This window comes from Ziziphus jujuba, chromosome 11 (assembly GCF_031755915.1).
Source record: "Ziziphus jujuba cultivar Dongzao chromosome 11, ASM3175591v1".
Classification (NCBI taxonomy): Eukaryota; Viridiplantae; Streptophyta; class Magnoliopsida; order Rosales; family Rhamnaceae; genus Ziziphus; species Ziziphus jujuba.
In genome coordinates this window covers 7,497,787-7,515,849 of record NC_083389.1, presented here as the reverse complement: position 1 = coordinate 7,515,849, position 18,063 = coordinate 7,497,787, and the positions used below count along the sequence as shown (strand labels likewise).

The following is an 18,063-nucleotide window of genomic DNA, read 5'->3' as shown; positions in this document are numbered from 1 at the left end:
CGCATTTTGACCATTGGTGCAGGATATCGATCCAAATCCAAAACCCAGGCCAGCCATGAAACATGAACCTCGTGAGACGAGCGCACTATCCAAAATCCAACAGCTTTAGCATGTAAGTCTGTGTGGGGGGGCCACCACGACTTGATCTCACACCGTACGTGGAAGCGATTTGATTGATTGATTGATTTGATATGAGCAAAAACAAGCACAGGTCTTAATACGTACACCAGTTTCAGACAATCCCAAGTGATCACCGTGATCAAATCTTGACCCTACCTCTCATGGGCCCTCTGAAAATTCAACTCAAAAACTCCTCCTTCCCCACTCGCTGATCCAATTGCGGGGCCCATACCTCTCGACGTTTGACCACAAAACCATTACACGTTTCCCAAGAAAGTCATTTTTTTTATATAAAAAAATAGATAACCATACGAAAATACACACAACAAAAAAACAACAACAGCACGTCCGCCCCCCACCCCCCCTCACATTGCAACGTCTATGTCACGCGCGTTAATGTCAGCGAGGCTCTCTTCTGTCGCGCGCATATCCCACTAGGGCAATGGAAAAATAGGTCCATCAAATTCATGAAATAACGGAATTGCCACCCCCCGAATTATTTTCTGGGTTTGTAATAATAATCTTAAAATAAACTCGGGTCCGAGCATATCCACAGTTGCTGTTTGCATTCTAATAATCACAAGTCATATGGAATCCTAGGTGCTGAGCCACTTAAAAAACTATTACCACTGAATCTCAGCCCTTGGTTTGTTTTACTTGACTGCAGTCATATGGACTTTCATTATAATGGAAAAATTGATTCGTTCACATATAGCGACCAGCAATGTTGGTGTATGTTTAGCGTGTGTTTAACGCTTTGCATGCCTATTTATGGCATTGTATGAGAAAAGTTGGCTATGGAGATTGGGAAAAGGACACAACATTTTCAAAAAGTCTTCAGCTTGTGTTCAGCTTCAACTTTGAAATTTAGGTTGCAGACTTGGAGACAGGGGTGGTTTTATTGTTTTTTCTTCATTTTTTTTTTTCTTTTATTTTGAAAAACGAACTGGAAATATATATATATGTATGGTAGGAAGATAGGATCACCAACCATATAACGAAATTCGTTTTTATCGTGTGAACGAAATTGCTTTTAGTTGACACACGCGTCATATTGTACTTGGTTGTTAAATAGCTTTTAGGTAGACGAACATACCCAATTAATCACCATCGACTTGGAGAGAAAGCTTTTCGCCTAGCTAGTTTTGGATTACATATCAAATGCCTACCCTACAATAATTAATAATGCAATATAAATCACCCTTTTAATTGAAAATCATTATTATTGTAATTCAGGACAGATCATTGATGAATGGTTAAGTGATTGAAGTAAATTAAAATTGAACACAACAAATACGTTGTTGGAATATGCATATGCTTTTCTCTCCCGGACAAAGTCAATGCAAGTGAAGACGATTGTCTTTTATCCGAGTAGCTTTTAGGTATGGCGTCTCCAATTATATATTTGACATGCTAAGCACGCAATCCCCAACATGTGTAAATTTTTGACCTTACTTTACAACAATTTTGAATCATATATTTTTATATTTGCTAGCTTGACCTTGCCAAAAGTTAACAGCTTTTTTTTTTTTTTTTGTTTTTTTGGCTGATAGCCAAAAGTTAATTAATCATTTAATATATTTGCTAACTTACAATGAAATTGCATATGAAACTTCCGGAACTCTAAATATATATATACATATATATATATATATATATATATCTTTGTTTAATTTTTCTTACTGTCGGTCAAGCCATTCTAAATACATATCTAAAACCTATATATATATAATTAGTTTATTACATAGCCATACATAATTTTTTCTTTTAAATATTTGAATTAATTTAATGGCTACATTATAAATATATTGAGTTTAAAACTTGGAGAGAGTTTATCAATAAGTTCTATTCCTTTCCAATCAGAACATGCCAGATTTTAGCCAAATGAACTCTTTGAGGAATTCCCTTTATGGGTCGCTCAGGAAGTCAGTGTTTGGTTTGATTATAATTTGATCATATATTTTCAATCCAAATTGGTTTATAGAAAGGGAAAAAAAAATTAATTGTTCCTATTAGTCTTCAAAGATGCTTTTACCACAGTGATAAACAAAGACAAAAAGAAGACAACGCAATCAATCCGGATACATAAGACATAAACCTTGCAGATTAATCTTATTTATATATGTTAAGCATTTAAATTAAATCAGTATTGCCTAAACCTAAACCCACGCATGCACGAAACAGAGACACCAAAAAAAGTGAAAGTTTTAACATTTCATGTTTCTTTTATTCTTTCTTTTAAAACATTGAATTGTCCAGTGAAGAAGCACATAAAAGGAGCCTTTCGTTCATAGAACCTAACACTAAGCCCAACTTAATGAGATAGTTTTTGAAGTTCTTAAATGTGTTTAACTGTCAAAAACTCTGTCTGTAGCATATACACTTTACAACATCCTTCCACGGATAAGCTGGGTTAGGTTCCTGATCTATTACTTAGGTATATCTGTAAAGACCGTTCTTTATTTTGCATATGCTTCCAATTTTTTTGTTTTTTTAAGGAAATTCATTTGTATTATTAATTTATAAACATGAATTAATTCCATAACATATATCAATAAGCATGCATGCACTCTAAAGGCATGCCTGATCATCATATCACATCATATATACAATCTATATGTGCTGCATGTGTTGCGGATCCTAACTTATTTTTCGGGTAAAAGGATCATGATCATCATCATATTATTATTATTATTATTATTATTATTTTTGATAGAAAAGAATTATATATATATATATATATATATATATACACACACAATATTTAAGGAATATTAAAGCTATTCCTAGCTAATATTGGCAAATTGAAAGATCCAATATTTTTTTTCAAAGAGAAAAGATATTTATGGTTGTATCCCTAAAGAAACTCAGGAGGATGCAATAAATTGTTTGGTTAATTGGATTCTAGAACCTGTATTTTGGTCATATTTCACATTTGACTCTTAATTTAAAAATCTTTTAGATCAAGCCTTTAATTTATAATTTATTTTGCATTAGTCAAATTCTCAAATTAACTAATAAAAGTTCAAAAATTGAAAAAAAAATTAACTAGTTTTCTTAATTTTCGAGCAAGATAAGAAATTAATTAATTAATGATAAATTAGTTGGTTTTATCAATTTTAAAATTTTCTATCAGTTAATTTATGGAATAATGTGAAATAAATAGTAAATTAAAAGCATGATGTGAAATGTTTTAAAATTCAGAGTCCAATTGTAATTTGATTAAAACACAAGATACTAAAGTGCAATTAATCTAAATTATTTACTATTAAAGTGATAGTACTATTAATATGATTAATTATTAATTACTTTATAAATAAACTACATATTAATTTAACTCTAATTTTCTTGTTTGCATGCTACATGGGAACGGCATGGAGAAGCTTCAATTTGCTTGCATGCTAAAAGGATTATGCTGTTTAATTAATTAATTTTCTTAGAAGAATCAAAGTGTAAGCAATATTGGCCATCAATATGCATGTATAATATGAAGAAGTCAACTCAAAAAGGCAAGCCCTTTTATTAGGTATCAATAGAAAATATGTGTTCACAAGAGAAAGCTAGAGTTTCCATGCATATGTTGTTAGGTAACGCAACAAAGCAAAATCTATATACAAAAATATATAAGATAACAATATTATCATTTTCCCCTTCTTTCTCTTTGGGGTTTGAATATTATCTGATCGGCGCGCCAACCATATTATAGTTTGAGCTGTGAAAGATCAACAACCATCCAAGTCTTTTGATGTTTAAATAACTTTTCTCTTTCTGGATAAACTAACTATTGTTTGCTTAAATTTTGCTACCGGAAATTAGTAATTAATGTTTTGCCCTATCCTATTTTAATACAAGTTTTGGACGGTAATATTTTAATCCGACTTTTCAGTTATTTTAAAAGACTTGAGTAATGTCCAATGTCAAGACTCCCTGAATTAACAAAGAAAACTGAGTAGAAAATTAGTTGAGCCATTACATAATAAACAAATGCATTTTGGGTCATCGTGTATTATTTGACAAGTCACACTATATATATATATATATATATATATATATATATATATATATTTATGCGTGTGTGTGTGTGTGTGTGTGTAAGTGTGTGTTAATTAACATTGTTCCTAAGGAGATAATCTAATAACATTATTATCCACATTCCTCCATATATTATTAGGTTTTGAATATTCAGATAATCCAAACGATGAAAACATGTAAATATATTAGCTATGCTAAAGTGCCGTCTGTTAATTTTATGTGTTTCAATTGCACAAAAAAAAAATTACTCGGTTAACATGTCAATTTTATTAGCACCATTTTTCCTATTTGTGTAAAGGATTATGTTAATGATAATCTCTTTTGTGCAAATCATACAATAAGGAATAAATTATTCAAGAAAAAATGAATAAATATTTCAGAAATTAATTGCATTACAATGTTCGAACCCCTCTACAATGAAAATATTAGAAAAATGTGTTTGCAAACATAAATTAGTTAGCTAGGAAAGCAGGAGAAATATTTGAAAGCCTCAGGACAGAGATCAAACGTCGTGCTTGTGGGGTTGGGAGATGGTGCTGCAATCAAAAGCAAAGCACCAAGCACATTTTCTTATTAAAGATGGTTGAAGAAATTCAATCCGAATTGTAAGATGCTACATTTTTTTTTTTTCAAAATAATTAATTTTCCTAGAAGTGTCTATATATATATATATATATATATATATACACTCTCAATTATTCAAATATGTCCATAAAGCTCCCTCAATGATACATTAATTTACTTATTTTTAGTATTTCATAATTAGGACCCTACTACTCCCGTCGATATTAGTCTATCTCTTCCTCCCCATGGTTTTTTTTTTTTTTTTTTTTTTTAAATACATCAAATCTTAAAAGCAGTCTTTGCAAATCACAATAATTGATTGAATAGTTCTGTCCGATTAATGCATATTACTTCTATTACATACATAATATATATATATATATATATATACACCTATATAATTACTTGATTCAAATGCCATAGTCAAAACTTACATGTATATTACATACATAAGACAAAATTAATGCCTAAAATATATAATTCAGACTGAAAAGGCACATGGACTTCTTTTAAAAACATTTTTTTTCCAATTTTCAAAATTAATGAATAAGTCGATGCTTACGGATTCAATGCAGACATAAGTTATGCATGTACCCTATACTTAAATATTAAATAATATTTCGATGATTTATGAATGAATTAAGAACAGTTTGGGTGGCTGAATTTCAGATGCATGTAGTACATAAAAAAATCTTTCTTTGAGCAAAACTGCTGTCCCCTGCCCAGTTCATTGTTGCTGTTTGGTTTGTTAACCGGCAAAACAAAAAGCTAAAAATAAATAAACAGAAATTATTAATTTTTGATATCTTACATTATTGGAGTTTAGTGTATCTCAAATCATATGCAAATATAAATTATGAAAATAAACTTGTTATGTGAGCAATTTAAACAATATTTTAGATAAACTGCTATTTAATGATAATATTTAAAATAAATATTGAGCTAATAGTGAGAGATTATCAAATGAATATTTTATTTTTAAAAACTGATATGACCTAGACGTTATTAAAATAAATATATACTTTTAAAGTATATGTTAGATGAGTTAAAAAAATTTAAAAAGTAAAATATTCTTTAGAAATTTTTTTAATATATATATATATATATATATAGTTAATTAATAACTATAAAATTATGCTCATTATCATTTGTAAACAATTTTTAACATTAATTGAATATTCATATAATCTAAATTTAAACAATACCATAAAATGTTCGTACATTAATTTACATAAATGGCACATGAACAAATGGAAAATTTGACCAAAAAGAAAGCCAATCAAAGCACGTTTCTGTACACAGTACACCAAGCTGATTATAACTTATCTTATTGTAACAACACATAGAGAAATCCAGTCCTAGATAGCAGCCTATGACTTTGAGAGACCATCAAAATCTGCGCATTTATTAAAGCAGATAGGTAGAATATGCTAATCAGTCATCAAGTTAATTAATTAGAAACAAAAGTAACACATATTGGTATCAAAGTTCGAAATTTGGTTGATTAATCCGCTTTTAGTCGACGATATTCTCGTCGACTAGCTGAGAAGCTGGTGTTAATAACTTAATACCGGTTGAAAATGGGGAAAATTTGGTACCAAGATTGGAAAAACCGCAATTGTTATTGGAATTTTTAATCCAAAAGCTTTCTCAGGCTACGACTTTTTTAAGTGGTCCAAAACTAGGCATTAATTGCAGTTTGGCAATACCTGTGACCATCTCTGTTTCCATGATAACCTTTGTTTTTCTTTTTTGGTTTAAGAAATTAAAAATAAAAATAAAAATTAATGCCTAGTAAGTTGAAACCGGAATGAATTTTGATCCGTTTTACTTTAATATAAAAAAATTATTGTTTTTAGAGAAGTCTAAACTTCTGAATTTTGTTCCAAAAGCCAACAAAAGTCGATATCACCCCCCCAAAGCGACATTTTTTAATCTCTAATCAAACAAATTAAGAGCTTCGTTCTAAGATATTGTTTAAATTGAAAATTTATCTACAACAACACAATATCAAAAGCTAAAGTGAAAATTTCTAAAGTTTTTGTTTTTTTCAATTTTCTCATTTGACAAATTATAGTTCTAAAAAGCTGCGTGATATATATCTTTTTCTATTATGATCTGAGCTTATGGCAGTTCAAAAATGTGTAAATACAGCTGTACACCTTTTATCTAATTAATTATTATTATTTTTATTATCAATATATATATATATATATATATATATATATATATATATATATTTTTTTTTTTAAATTTCCAATCATTTGAGCAAAAGGCCTTCAAAAGGTTTCTATGAACACGTAAAACCTGAAGGCAATAAAATTGGCTGTTCAAGTGAGTTTCCGTTCAATCAAAACAAAATCATTAAACAAACAACACGAATAAGCTCATATTACATGGAGGGTCATACTACACGAATAAGCTCATACTACATGAGTCGAAATCTGTCTTCCTTTTGGTGTAATTTCCATGTAATAGGAGTGGTAACATATAATTGGACATCCCAAATAAAAAATAAACAATAAATTGTTATTATTATTATTATTATAATTAAAAAAAGAAGAAGCTGTAGTAGCCTATGACTTGCATGTCATGTGGAGTTGGAAGAAAGTAGCAAAACCAATCATTTTCAATTTGCATATTGTATCAAATTTCTTGAGCAGACTTGGGATTCTTTTGAGAGAGAGAGAAAGAGAGAGAGTGACCAAGTAAGGCTAAGTTTTAGGAGGGTCCCCTAGTGCTGATTTGTTTATGATGGAAAGTTCCATCAGCTAATCAATACAAATAGTGGCTTAGAAAACTGATGATTGAAATTAGAGAGGCTGTCTTTTGACTTGTGCTTCTCTCATAAATATATCCTCTCCTTCTCCCTAGTGTTCAAAAAAAAAACCCCAAGTCTTCCATTGAAACCACAAGGCAAAAAGGAAAACCTCCATTTCTCTCTTTCCTCCCAAAAAACACACCACCAAGCATCCAAACAAGGCCAACAGGCTAAAGCTACCTCGCTTTATATCTGTAAAAAAGGGTCACTTTGGTTTTAATTGCAAGCTTCAAGCAGATCATGATCTGAGACTCTTGGAGACACATACAAACACAGTCTTCATGATCTGAGACTCTTGGAGACACATACAAACACAGTCTTCATGATCTGAGACTGTGAGAGACACATACAAACACAGTCTTCATGATCTGAGACTGTGAGAGACACATACAAACACAGTCTAGTGTGAGATAGAGATATGGGTAGGGCTCCTTGTTGTGATAAGGCAAATGTGAAGAAAGGACCATGGTCTCCTGAAGAAGATGCAAAGCTTAAGGAGTATATTGAAAAATATGGAACTGGAGGAAACTGGATTGCTCTTCCACAGAAAGCAGGTAAATAATAATAAGCTTGATTTTTCATTCCCTCTTCTTTTTTCTCTTTTTCTACCTTTTTTCTGATCATCGTACAGATTATGATTTTTGTTGTATATATGGCTCTCCTTCCAAATAGATCTCCTTTCCATATATTTTTTATTTTTTTTTAATTTTTTTGGCGATGATCATGAACAATATGTATTATCAGGTCTAAGAAGATGTGGCAAAAGTTGCAGATTAAGATGGCTTAACTATCTCAGACCCAACATTAAACATGGAGAATTCACTGATGAAGAAGATAGGATTATCTGCACCCTCTTTGCCACGATTGGAAGCAGGTAAATTCTTTCTTTCTTCCAAAATTTTTCTGATATCATAATTTGTTTTTAACAATTGATACAAAGATGAGTGCACTCGACAAGGTAAGAAAAGAAAGTACCATAGTTCTTTTTATTTAATTTTTTCTTTTTGGGGAAAATAAAGGTAGGGAAGATTAATTAAGAAAGGAAAAAGTTGCAAATTTTCAACTTTCAAGAATGTCCTACAACTTGTACTTTATCTTTTTTGACACCTTCTTTGGATGCCCTGCATGCATGTGATTTTAGGTGTCTTATGATGATGACCTTTTAAGTGTGTGTGTATTTATAGATGAAAAAGAAAAAAAGCAAATAAATTTCTTGTTATGGAACTTAAAATGAAAAAAACCGCATGAAATTAAAAATTGCAGGTGGTCGATCATAGCAGCCCAGTTGCCAGGCAGAACAGACAATGATATAAAGAACTACTGGAACACCAAGCTCAAGAAGAAACTCATGGCCATGGCTCCTCCAATATCCCACCAGAGATTAAAACCCCAATACCCATCTCTTCTTCAATCTTCATCATCATCATCCTCACCTTCTGATCAATCATACAGAGGAAGCAGCAATTATAGGTCTAGCTTCGAACCCATTTCATCATTTTCACCAAGTCTCATGAGCAGCAGCTGTTCTTCTGCTGCTACTGATCAATATCGCCATCATCATCATCTCCAAATTATACCCCAAGAGAGTTTCATCAGTACTACTACTGCTCAAATGCAACATTACCAAGTTAAAGATCATAATTACAATCTCCTTATGTTCAGCAGTACGACTGGTGATCACCAACAACAAGCAAGTTGTAGCTCTTCTGATGGTAGCTGCAACAACAATAGTAATAATTATTTCTGTAGTAGTGGGGTGGAAGAAAACCAGAATATGATCCAGATTTCACATGGAGGAGATTATTTTGTTAACGGGTTGACTAGTAGTAGTACCAGTCAAAAGCAGAATGGGAATATTAATGGACTAGTGTGGGGAGGAGGAGCAGGAGGAAATAATAATCAGGCGATGACAACATCATTAGAGTATGGTTTGGAAGAAATTAAGCAGTTGATTAGCACAAGTAGTTGCAGCAACTTTTTGTTTGATGAAAACAAGACAGATCAGGAAAGGGTGGTGATGTACTACTGATGTCTCTCTGATGCTGACTGTGGGTAATATCAAAAAGATTTTTCCAATGGCCAAAAAGATTAAGGGGATATGGGTTAAAAGATTTCAGATCTGAATCTGATTCACTTTGTGGGTGTGTGGGGAAGTAAAGTAACCAGAGGGGTCGGATATTATATATATTATTATTATTATTATTATATATGTTCTGATGGAAAACACTTTTTTTTTTTTTTGACAGTACATGGTAAAATATTTCATTTTGTGCATTTCTTTTTGGGGAAATGATGTATGAATACTAGTAGTACATCCTTCAGACATAAATGTCATGGAAATCAGAAAAACCCATCCTCCTCTCTTTCAATTTTTATTTTTTTTATTTTTTTTAAGTACAAAACTTGGAATTTCAAACCCAAAACCCAAGTGTCAGGAGTATGTGTGCACTATTGTCTATGTATAATTTTCTAACATTTTTGCGTTATATTTAATTTTTCTTGCTTCTTCAACTTTCTACAATCTTTTTGCATTTTCAAACCGAACCTGGTCAAGTTTCAATGGCAGGACCTAACTAGATTTTGCTGGATATTATCATCTTTTAAAATTGATAATGCTGTTAATCCTAATCTCAGTTTTTCTTTGACAAGTATATATCTTATAGGTTTATAAACCTAACAATATATTATACAATTGAAGGGCAGGGCATTTATATCTTGGGTCTCAATTATGCGTCAATATATGACACATGTAACATGATAACTGGTCATGGCTAAAAAGCAGCAAATTGAATTGATAACACATAGAAGTGAGAATAATTATAAGCCTGCAATTGAAACAGCAAATTGTCCTTGAGAGACTTAATTCAAAGTGATATTATTATTTTTTTTTAATGATTTAATTGATCATATTAATAACATGTGAAGCGGGCATCAATAATTGATAAAATTTTGATTAGGACTTATGCGGTAGAGGGGGAGGCAGTGATTGAGAAGTCCAACTTTGGAATAGATATTATAAAATGCAAAAATTGAAGTTTATTTAGTGATGGAGAATCCTCATGGGGAAGCAGTCCAAAGGAGGTCCAAAATTTTGAGTGATCTCAGGATAATGATGCCTCGAGTGTATCATTACCAAAAGAAAATGGGTTTCACTGTCTTGTTTACAATAAATAAATAAAATAATTGTTTTTTTATTTATTATATTCTCGCGAGAAAAACAGAAAGCAACGTTGAAGATTAACACATTGACCTCTTCGCCATTTTGTTTGCTTCTCCTAGAAGAGTAGTAGACTATTGGGGTGTGCCAGCTATAGGCATTTTATAAGATTGGATTAAAAAAATTAATTTATAAAAATTAATTAACGTCCGAAAGCTATCAGCTACGGGGAAAAGGTTTTGTGGGAATGTCTTTTCTAGTGGAGTGAAAAAGGTCAAAAGGTTTGGCACCTACTGACAATATCTGGCGCATGAAATTTCCAAGCAACCTTTTTTTTTTTTTTTTTTTTCCCCAGTAAATCTCAATATTAAATTCAATCTTTTTATGTATATAGATCTGAGTAGATCAATAAATCATTTCAAAAAAAATAAAAAAGAATAATTCAAGAAATCAGATCAAAGACTATTTTTTTAAAATCAAAACAAAAGAAAATAAACACCTATGTACCTTTAAAAAATAAAAAATAATGTTTGTACTTGGATATTGATCTTCATCGGCGGACTAATTAACCACATCATGAAACAGTGGATCTCACCCAAGAAAATATATATATATATATAATATCAAACGTGTATAAAAAACTATTCAACTTATCAAGCATTTTCAATTATGAACCATCGCAAGTTTTGAAGAAATTCATATATTATTAATATTTTCATTCGGAATTTGAGTTAGGAACATAGCACATGGATAATTTACCATATCCTGAATGAATATGCGGTCTTTTATTAATATTTTTAATGGACGTTCTCTTGTTTCTAAAGAGTTTATTGTAAACCAGGACTTCTGAAATATTTTGAGCTGGTCAGATACTCTATATTTTGCCCCAAGGATTAATAGCCTGCAGATTTTGGACCAACTCGAGCCCACCATCCAAGAACTCCGACCATAAAACAACCTTTCATAATCAGCAAGGTTATTGTTGTTTTAGCAGGGGAGTCTAACCTATCATAAAAGTGAATGCAAGCTATCAACCTCGGTCATATATTCTCCAATGAAAAGGTTAATTGATCTAAAAAAGGAACCCCAAAAAAACAAAAAACAAAAAAAAGAAAAAAAAGCAAAACGTGTTTCATTGTACCATTCAAAAGGTTATCTTTTCAAAATAAAAAATAAAAAATTGAATTGACCTTGATTCACGGTTTTACATAGAAGCTTGTCTTAGGCTACTGGATAAAGTCCCCAAATCAAATCCCACTTCACTTTTACCTAAAAAAGCTAAGTGGAGTAAATAGTTTTCAATTTCATCCAACACTTTCAAAAGGACAGCACTGCCATTCCTTCGTCCAACAGTAAAAACCAAAGCTCACTTCGACCAACGCAAAGCAAGTAGAGTCGGCTGCTGTTACAAGTGGGCCATTTCATAACTTTCAGATCTTTGTCTTTATTCAAGGGTGTCTTTTCCCTTTTCTTGATAATGTAATTTACATCTGCATGGAAATTGCAGAACTGCCAATAATATATCATTAGTTCTGCTCTTGATAAATCCAACACATGCAAGGGTCTTTATTCTTTTTCATTGTTTGATTTGATTTTGTTGCCTGCACACCATTGAAAGCGCCCAAGAAGAATAAAGAGATGGCGATGTAAAATTACTAAAAGCTGTTGTCATGTAGCCAATAGAAATAGAACACACTCACAGAGAATAATTATTTATTAGATATGGACATTGAAGGGTCATTCCATTGAATACAACAATTGGGTTTTTGTACATAGAGGAGCCGACAAATTTATGTACAAATGCACGGATGATGGTTAGGAAATGAAAAATCTTTCATTTACAAGAAGTCCCATTGCCAATAAACCTTCTCTACAATGCCACCGCCACTCTGAACAGCAAGGTGAAGTGTTTCAGAAGCAGGAGGGACTCCCCAAAGTAATGGCACGGCGACTGTCATGGTCAACTTTTCATTCAAACCGCCTCTGCTAGCTTTCTCTGCAGAAACTACCTGAACATTGAGGAAATGATATATTAATTTCAAACATATTTGAAAATTTAAGCTGCAAAATCATCTTTCATAACCGCATTAACATAGTTAAATTACCAGAATCATTAAAAGCCAGTTCCATTTTCACTAAAAGATACTGAGACGTTTTAGTCTCGATCTGGTTTATTTTTAGGGCTACTGATCCAGAATGAAGGCAGTAGGCTTAAACTATAATTATGCATTTACACGTGACAACGTACAACATTTAACAAGCAACTTCAAAATGATTCTGCAAAAAATAAAGTAAATGGTCTTTTCAGAACAAGGCCATGTGACATACCTCCCCACCATTCTCCAAAACTGTGTCTTCCACAACATCACTGAGCATTTCAATGGAACGGCAAAAGCCAAAGATACACAATCTACGGCCCATATCAAGTCCCTAGAGTAACACATTTCGACATAAGTAAAGCAGTTTAAAAGCCAAAATGTTGACTTGGAATAGCAAAAGAAATGTTTACATTTGTTGCTGCAATATCAAAGAGTGCGCCCAAACATAGTTCCTGCTTTGGATCCATGTAATCACTCTCTTGAAAACGCTGAAATCTTTGAGCAGTCTTTGATCTCACTTGCTTCTTCTGCGAGGTATTAACAGATTCAATACTGAGATTGATGTCAAAAAGAAAACAATTTGTGTTGTTATTGTTGCCAACCTAATCTCATTTTCATCTTTATCATAACCAAGCTAACCCATACGGCACATACGAGGTGAAACTACAATTTTTATGGGATTATACGAGGGAAATATGAACATTTACGACCCAGCTTATCCAATGTCACTATGAAAAGGCTTATCCATATAGAAAAAGGTTGGGTATTGCAGTTGCAGACCAACAAAAATTGCTCAAGTACAAGAGCATAAACAATGTTTTAGGGGAGAAAAAGATCGCTAATAAAATATGACATACCTCTGAAGAAGAGACACGTCGAGGGACCACGGAGCCTCCAATTTGAATAAGCCCATCAGCCGTGAACAATGTGACTTTCCCCTCAGGAACCCAGTGAATTTCTGTCAAAACATTCTAAAATACTCACCAATTTCTTTAAAGACTGTAAATTTCGAAAAACAAACAATAAAATCTCCTAATTCCAGGCATCAATCAATCAAAAACTCCCATTGTCATCAAACATTACAAACACATCTTGACAAAGACTGTATCATAAGCAGTGGAATGATACAGGAATCCTCTTTAATCTTTTGCCATGACATAACTTTCCAAGTGATCGCATTTAGAAAATTTTGATCAAATATGCCTCAGAATCCAGCTTGAAACTAATTCAAGAAACAACATTTCTTCAAAACAGATCGGTATTTGTTTGATCTTGACAAGACAACAAGAAAGGTATATTCCGGGCCTCATATATTTGCCTTATTGGACATAAACAAGATCTTAGAAATATGCCATGTTTAAGGTAAAAGTCAATATGTAATGCCACTGAATCAGGAATCTAGCACTGATATATCCAACATAAAAGCTTAACCTTTAAATTCTTGTTTGTTCCCTATAAAGCTAATGTACATTTCTCCATTAATCAGGTGACCAATTAAAAAGGTCGAATTAAGCAGGAGAAAGAAATCGATAAATACTGTTTAATAATCAAAGCCACGTACAACGTCCAATTAAATTAAAAGAAAATCAATCCCCGAAATGTTAAAAGATTCATAGAAGAAGATAAAACAGCTCATGATTTTGATCTAATATCTATAAGTTTTAAGATTTGAATTCGCAACGTATAGACCAAATTAGCAATCAATAAAATAAAAAAATAAAGAATTAAAGAGAAAGAAATTGAGGACTAGTTACCGGTTTGACCATCGGACCAAGGAAAGAATCCAAAAGAATCGTCGGCGAAGAAATTTCCGGAATCAGAGGAAGCTCTTGGTACTAAACGAAAAGGACGAGAAGGATGAGAACGAGAAATTGTGGATATGGAAGAGGAAGGGAAAGAAGAGCTGGTGGAGAGATCCTTGGAGCGAGAGATGGAAGGGATAGAAGAGAACGCAGAGAAGCAAAGCGCAGCAGATGTTTCCGCCATTGCAGTGAGAGAGAGAGGAGAATCAAGTCTAGAAAGAGAATACGAGGGAAAAGGAAACCCAAGGAACGGACAGTGAAAGGGAGGTAATCTGACGCCACATATCCACTTCCCAAACTATGTCCACGTAGATTACTATGCTTTTTATTATTTTTTTATCATCATTTATTTTATTATTTATCATTTATTTTTTTCCGTATTCTATGATTATTATTATTTATTTTTTTCTAAATATATTACATTGCATATTTTTAAAATTTTTATAATTTCATAAAAATATTTAATTAAAATTAAAAAAAAACTTAAAAAATATACAGTATAATATATATATTTTTAATTACACAATAAAAAACCTTGGTTAACCTAATAATGAATAATGATTGTCATATCAGACATGATCTGAACAGTTTTCTCAAAATATTAATCATTATTTATTTTTTTCCCTTTTTTTTGGGTTTTATGAAAGAGGGGATTTTATTAAATTTGATTTAGATTGATTTGAATAAAGCATGATTTTGTTCTCAATGAAACACTGTGTTCCATACGGGACTATATCAACCAAGGCAGTTTTGGGTCCATTATACATATATATGGTCCAAACAAAAAGCTGCCGGCCACAAAAGTCAACCATAGATGAAGAATCTTTGGTACAAATATATTACAAGTCGTAAACGAATTAAACAGCTCATCACAATTAATTTCACAATCTGCTCAGAATTTAAAATTGCATGGTATCAGGAGTACAAAATTTCTAGATGCAAAATCTGTCATACTATGCGGAACTCATAAATGGATCCTATATATCTGTATCTAGGGACCATACCATATAGTCCCCGGATTTATAAGATTTTTATTTTTATTTTTTTAACTTTCTTTATATGTGTCTACTTTTTTAAGAACTCATGGGCCAAACGGAGGCCCATAAAACTAATGTCAGTTTATCCACCCTTTTTTTGGGGTCCAATGGGCCTGATAATTTCCAATTGGACCATAAAAAGAAAGAAAGATGAAAGACGAAGTGGGTGTATACGTCAATTTGAAGTGTATTTCAAACTACCCATTCTAAATTTGATAGTCACCCCATCTAGTCACTAGTCAGTCAGTATGTGGATCCCACAACAGCATCCATTAAAACTCATTTACAATGACATGTTTTGTTTTTTATTTTGCTGACCAGAAAATTGGATTTTTTACTTTTATAGGTGACTGAATATAGGTGGTGATCCAAAGAGTCTCTTCTTAAGCTGCTTTGTTCTCAAGTTTTCCCCCAATCTACCATGTATAAAACAATAATAATAAAATAATCTACCAACGGAAGCATTTAAAATGGAAAAAGAAAGAAACTGACTCCAATTAATTTCTGAAAATGAATTATTATCCAAAATATTCATTTTTCCTTTACTTGAATCCAAAGAAACATATATATATATATATATATATATTCATATTAATTATGGTAGAAAAGAAAACTGAAATTACGTTTCCCATCACAAGAAGGCATGTTCTTACATGGGAAGAGAAGTGGTACAGGAAAGGAAGGGCAGTAAGAAAATGTTGCAGGCCAGTAGTGTTATAGACAAAACAAAAGTGAAAAAAGCTGGCAAATGTGTTCAGAAAACAAAATAGGAATGGATTTGAGAGAAGTGAGGTGTAAGTGCTGGTGCTTTAACAAGCACACATATCCATTATACTCTGACAATTTCCACAACCTCGGCCCTTCTCTCATCTTTTGTCACCATTAATACCATTTCTCTTTTTCTTTTTTTTTCTTTTTTTTTTCTTTTTTTTTTTTCTAGTACAAAACCCAACAAACGACAACAAGAAAGAAAGAAAGAAGATTCATTAATTAGACGTCTCTGCAATTCCTCATTATATACCTCTTCCACGTCTTGTCCCTTCATATTCCTCTCTCTCTCTCTCTCTCTCCCTCTCACAGCTTTTTCCTCACTTTTTTGCATGCTTACCACCACCAAATCCACTGCCTCCTTTTCACTCTTTGATTTTCTATTTTCGGTAGCAAATTTAAAGTTTGATACATAAGAAAATTACCCATCTTATCCATTCACTTTTGCCCCTTTCTTTTTTTAAGTCTGCCATAAATATGCTGGGCTTTGTTATCACAGCAAGCCCTCGTTGTATGTTCTTGGGCTTCTCACAAGGAACCCAATAGTCTCATCAAATTCAATTGTATCCCATAATTCACTGAAAAGTATGCAAAAAGTCACCTCATTTTCTAAACGTCAAATTTAGATACTAACAATGATCCTGATATTTGATCAAATCATATATTTACACTCTTAAGTCCCATCTCCTAAATTAATAATTGTGATTTTAACGAAAAATAATAATAATAATAATAATAATTGTAATGGGTTTGCATTATTTCACTTTTTTCGGTTTTCATATCCCAAAGACTTTTTTAAGCTCAAAATCTAATGGTTAGGTACAAAGTTTGATTTCTAATGGCTAGGAATGGGGTCCAAGTGACCCAAAAATCGTCGTGAAACTTCCCTTTTCTTCTTTGGATTTTGACGTTAGATACTGTGTAAACTTCAATAATTTAGTAGCACATGCACCAAGATATGAAACCCTATTTTTTCTTCTTTCTTTCTTTCCTTTCCCTTTTTTTTTTTATTTTTTTAAAATTTTTTTTTTCAAGTGAGAGGTTTGAATTCATTGTGTACAACAAGACCTAATCTACTCGGCCTCTTTAAATTTTGGCCCCTCAGTTGTTAATCAAACTACGTAACTTGTTCGTTTTGGGTCCATTTTCCTTTGACTTATATGTCTATATTGAGTAGACAAGTTAATTTGACATTAATATTTAAAGTCTTGTCATGATTTTTCCCCCCTTTAGATTACAATTTAAGTATTTCATTAAAACTGACTTGCTGGGCCTATGAACTACGTAATGGGAAATAGTCATTTCATGTCTCTTAAACGCATATCAAATTTATAGTAAAAGTGAGATTCTATATCACATTCGGTATTATGACGTCAAAATATATTTTTATCATCCTAATTAATCGTCTAAAAAATATATTTTTTATTTCACAATTTTGATTATAATATAAATTTGATATTATCTATTTATGAAGAAAATATCCATCAGTATTTTACAAATCAAATTTGTCAAATACCCCAGTCAGCAAAGAAAATTAACTTTCTAGTGGTTTTAATAATTCTACATTTTCCCCAATCACAAAGAATAGCAGGCTTTATATAAAGAAGAGGATGGCAAAGAAAGTAAAACAAGTTGCTTCTCTATCCAACTTTTCCTAATTTGC

General features: G+C 31.9%; 2 protein-coding genes across 2 annotated transcripts; one reads left to right on the top strand and one right to left on the bottom strand.

Annotated features, from left to right (window-relative positions):
- Window positions 1-7,521: 7,521 nt before the first annotated feature.
- LOC107431903 (transcription factor RAX2) lies at window positions 7,522-9,742 on the top strand. Its single transcript, XM_016042930.4, has 3 exons — window positions 7,522-8,091; window positions 8,282-8,411; window positions 8,801-9,742. The coding sequence occupies exons 1-3, from the start codon at window positions 7,956-7,958 to the stop codon at window positions 9,564-9,566; spliced, it is 1,032 nt and encodes a 343-aa protein (XP_015898416.3). The 5' UTR covers window positions 7,522-7,955; the 3' UTR covers window positions 9,567-9,742.
- A 2,638-nt stretch (window positions 9,743-12,380) lies between these two features.
- Window positions 12,381-14,864, bottom strand: LOC107431912 (uncharacterized). The gene is made up of 5 exons (XM_016042942.4): window positions 14,548-14,864; window positions 13,651-13,751; window positions 13,204-13,320; window positions 13,023-13,124; window positions 12,381-12,703 (listed from the first exon to the last, which is right to left on the bottom strand). The coding sequence occupies exons 1-5, from the start codon at window positions 14,777-14,779 to the stop codon at window positions 12,533-12,535; spliced, it is 723 nt and encodes a 240-aa protein (XP_015898428.3). The 5' UTR covers window positions 14,780-14,864; the 3' UTR covers window positions 12,381-12,532.
- Between the last annotated feature and the right edge of the window lie 3,199 nt (window positions 14,865-18,063).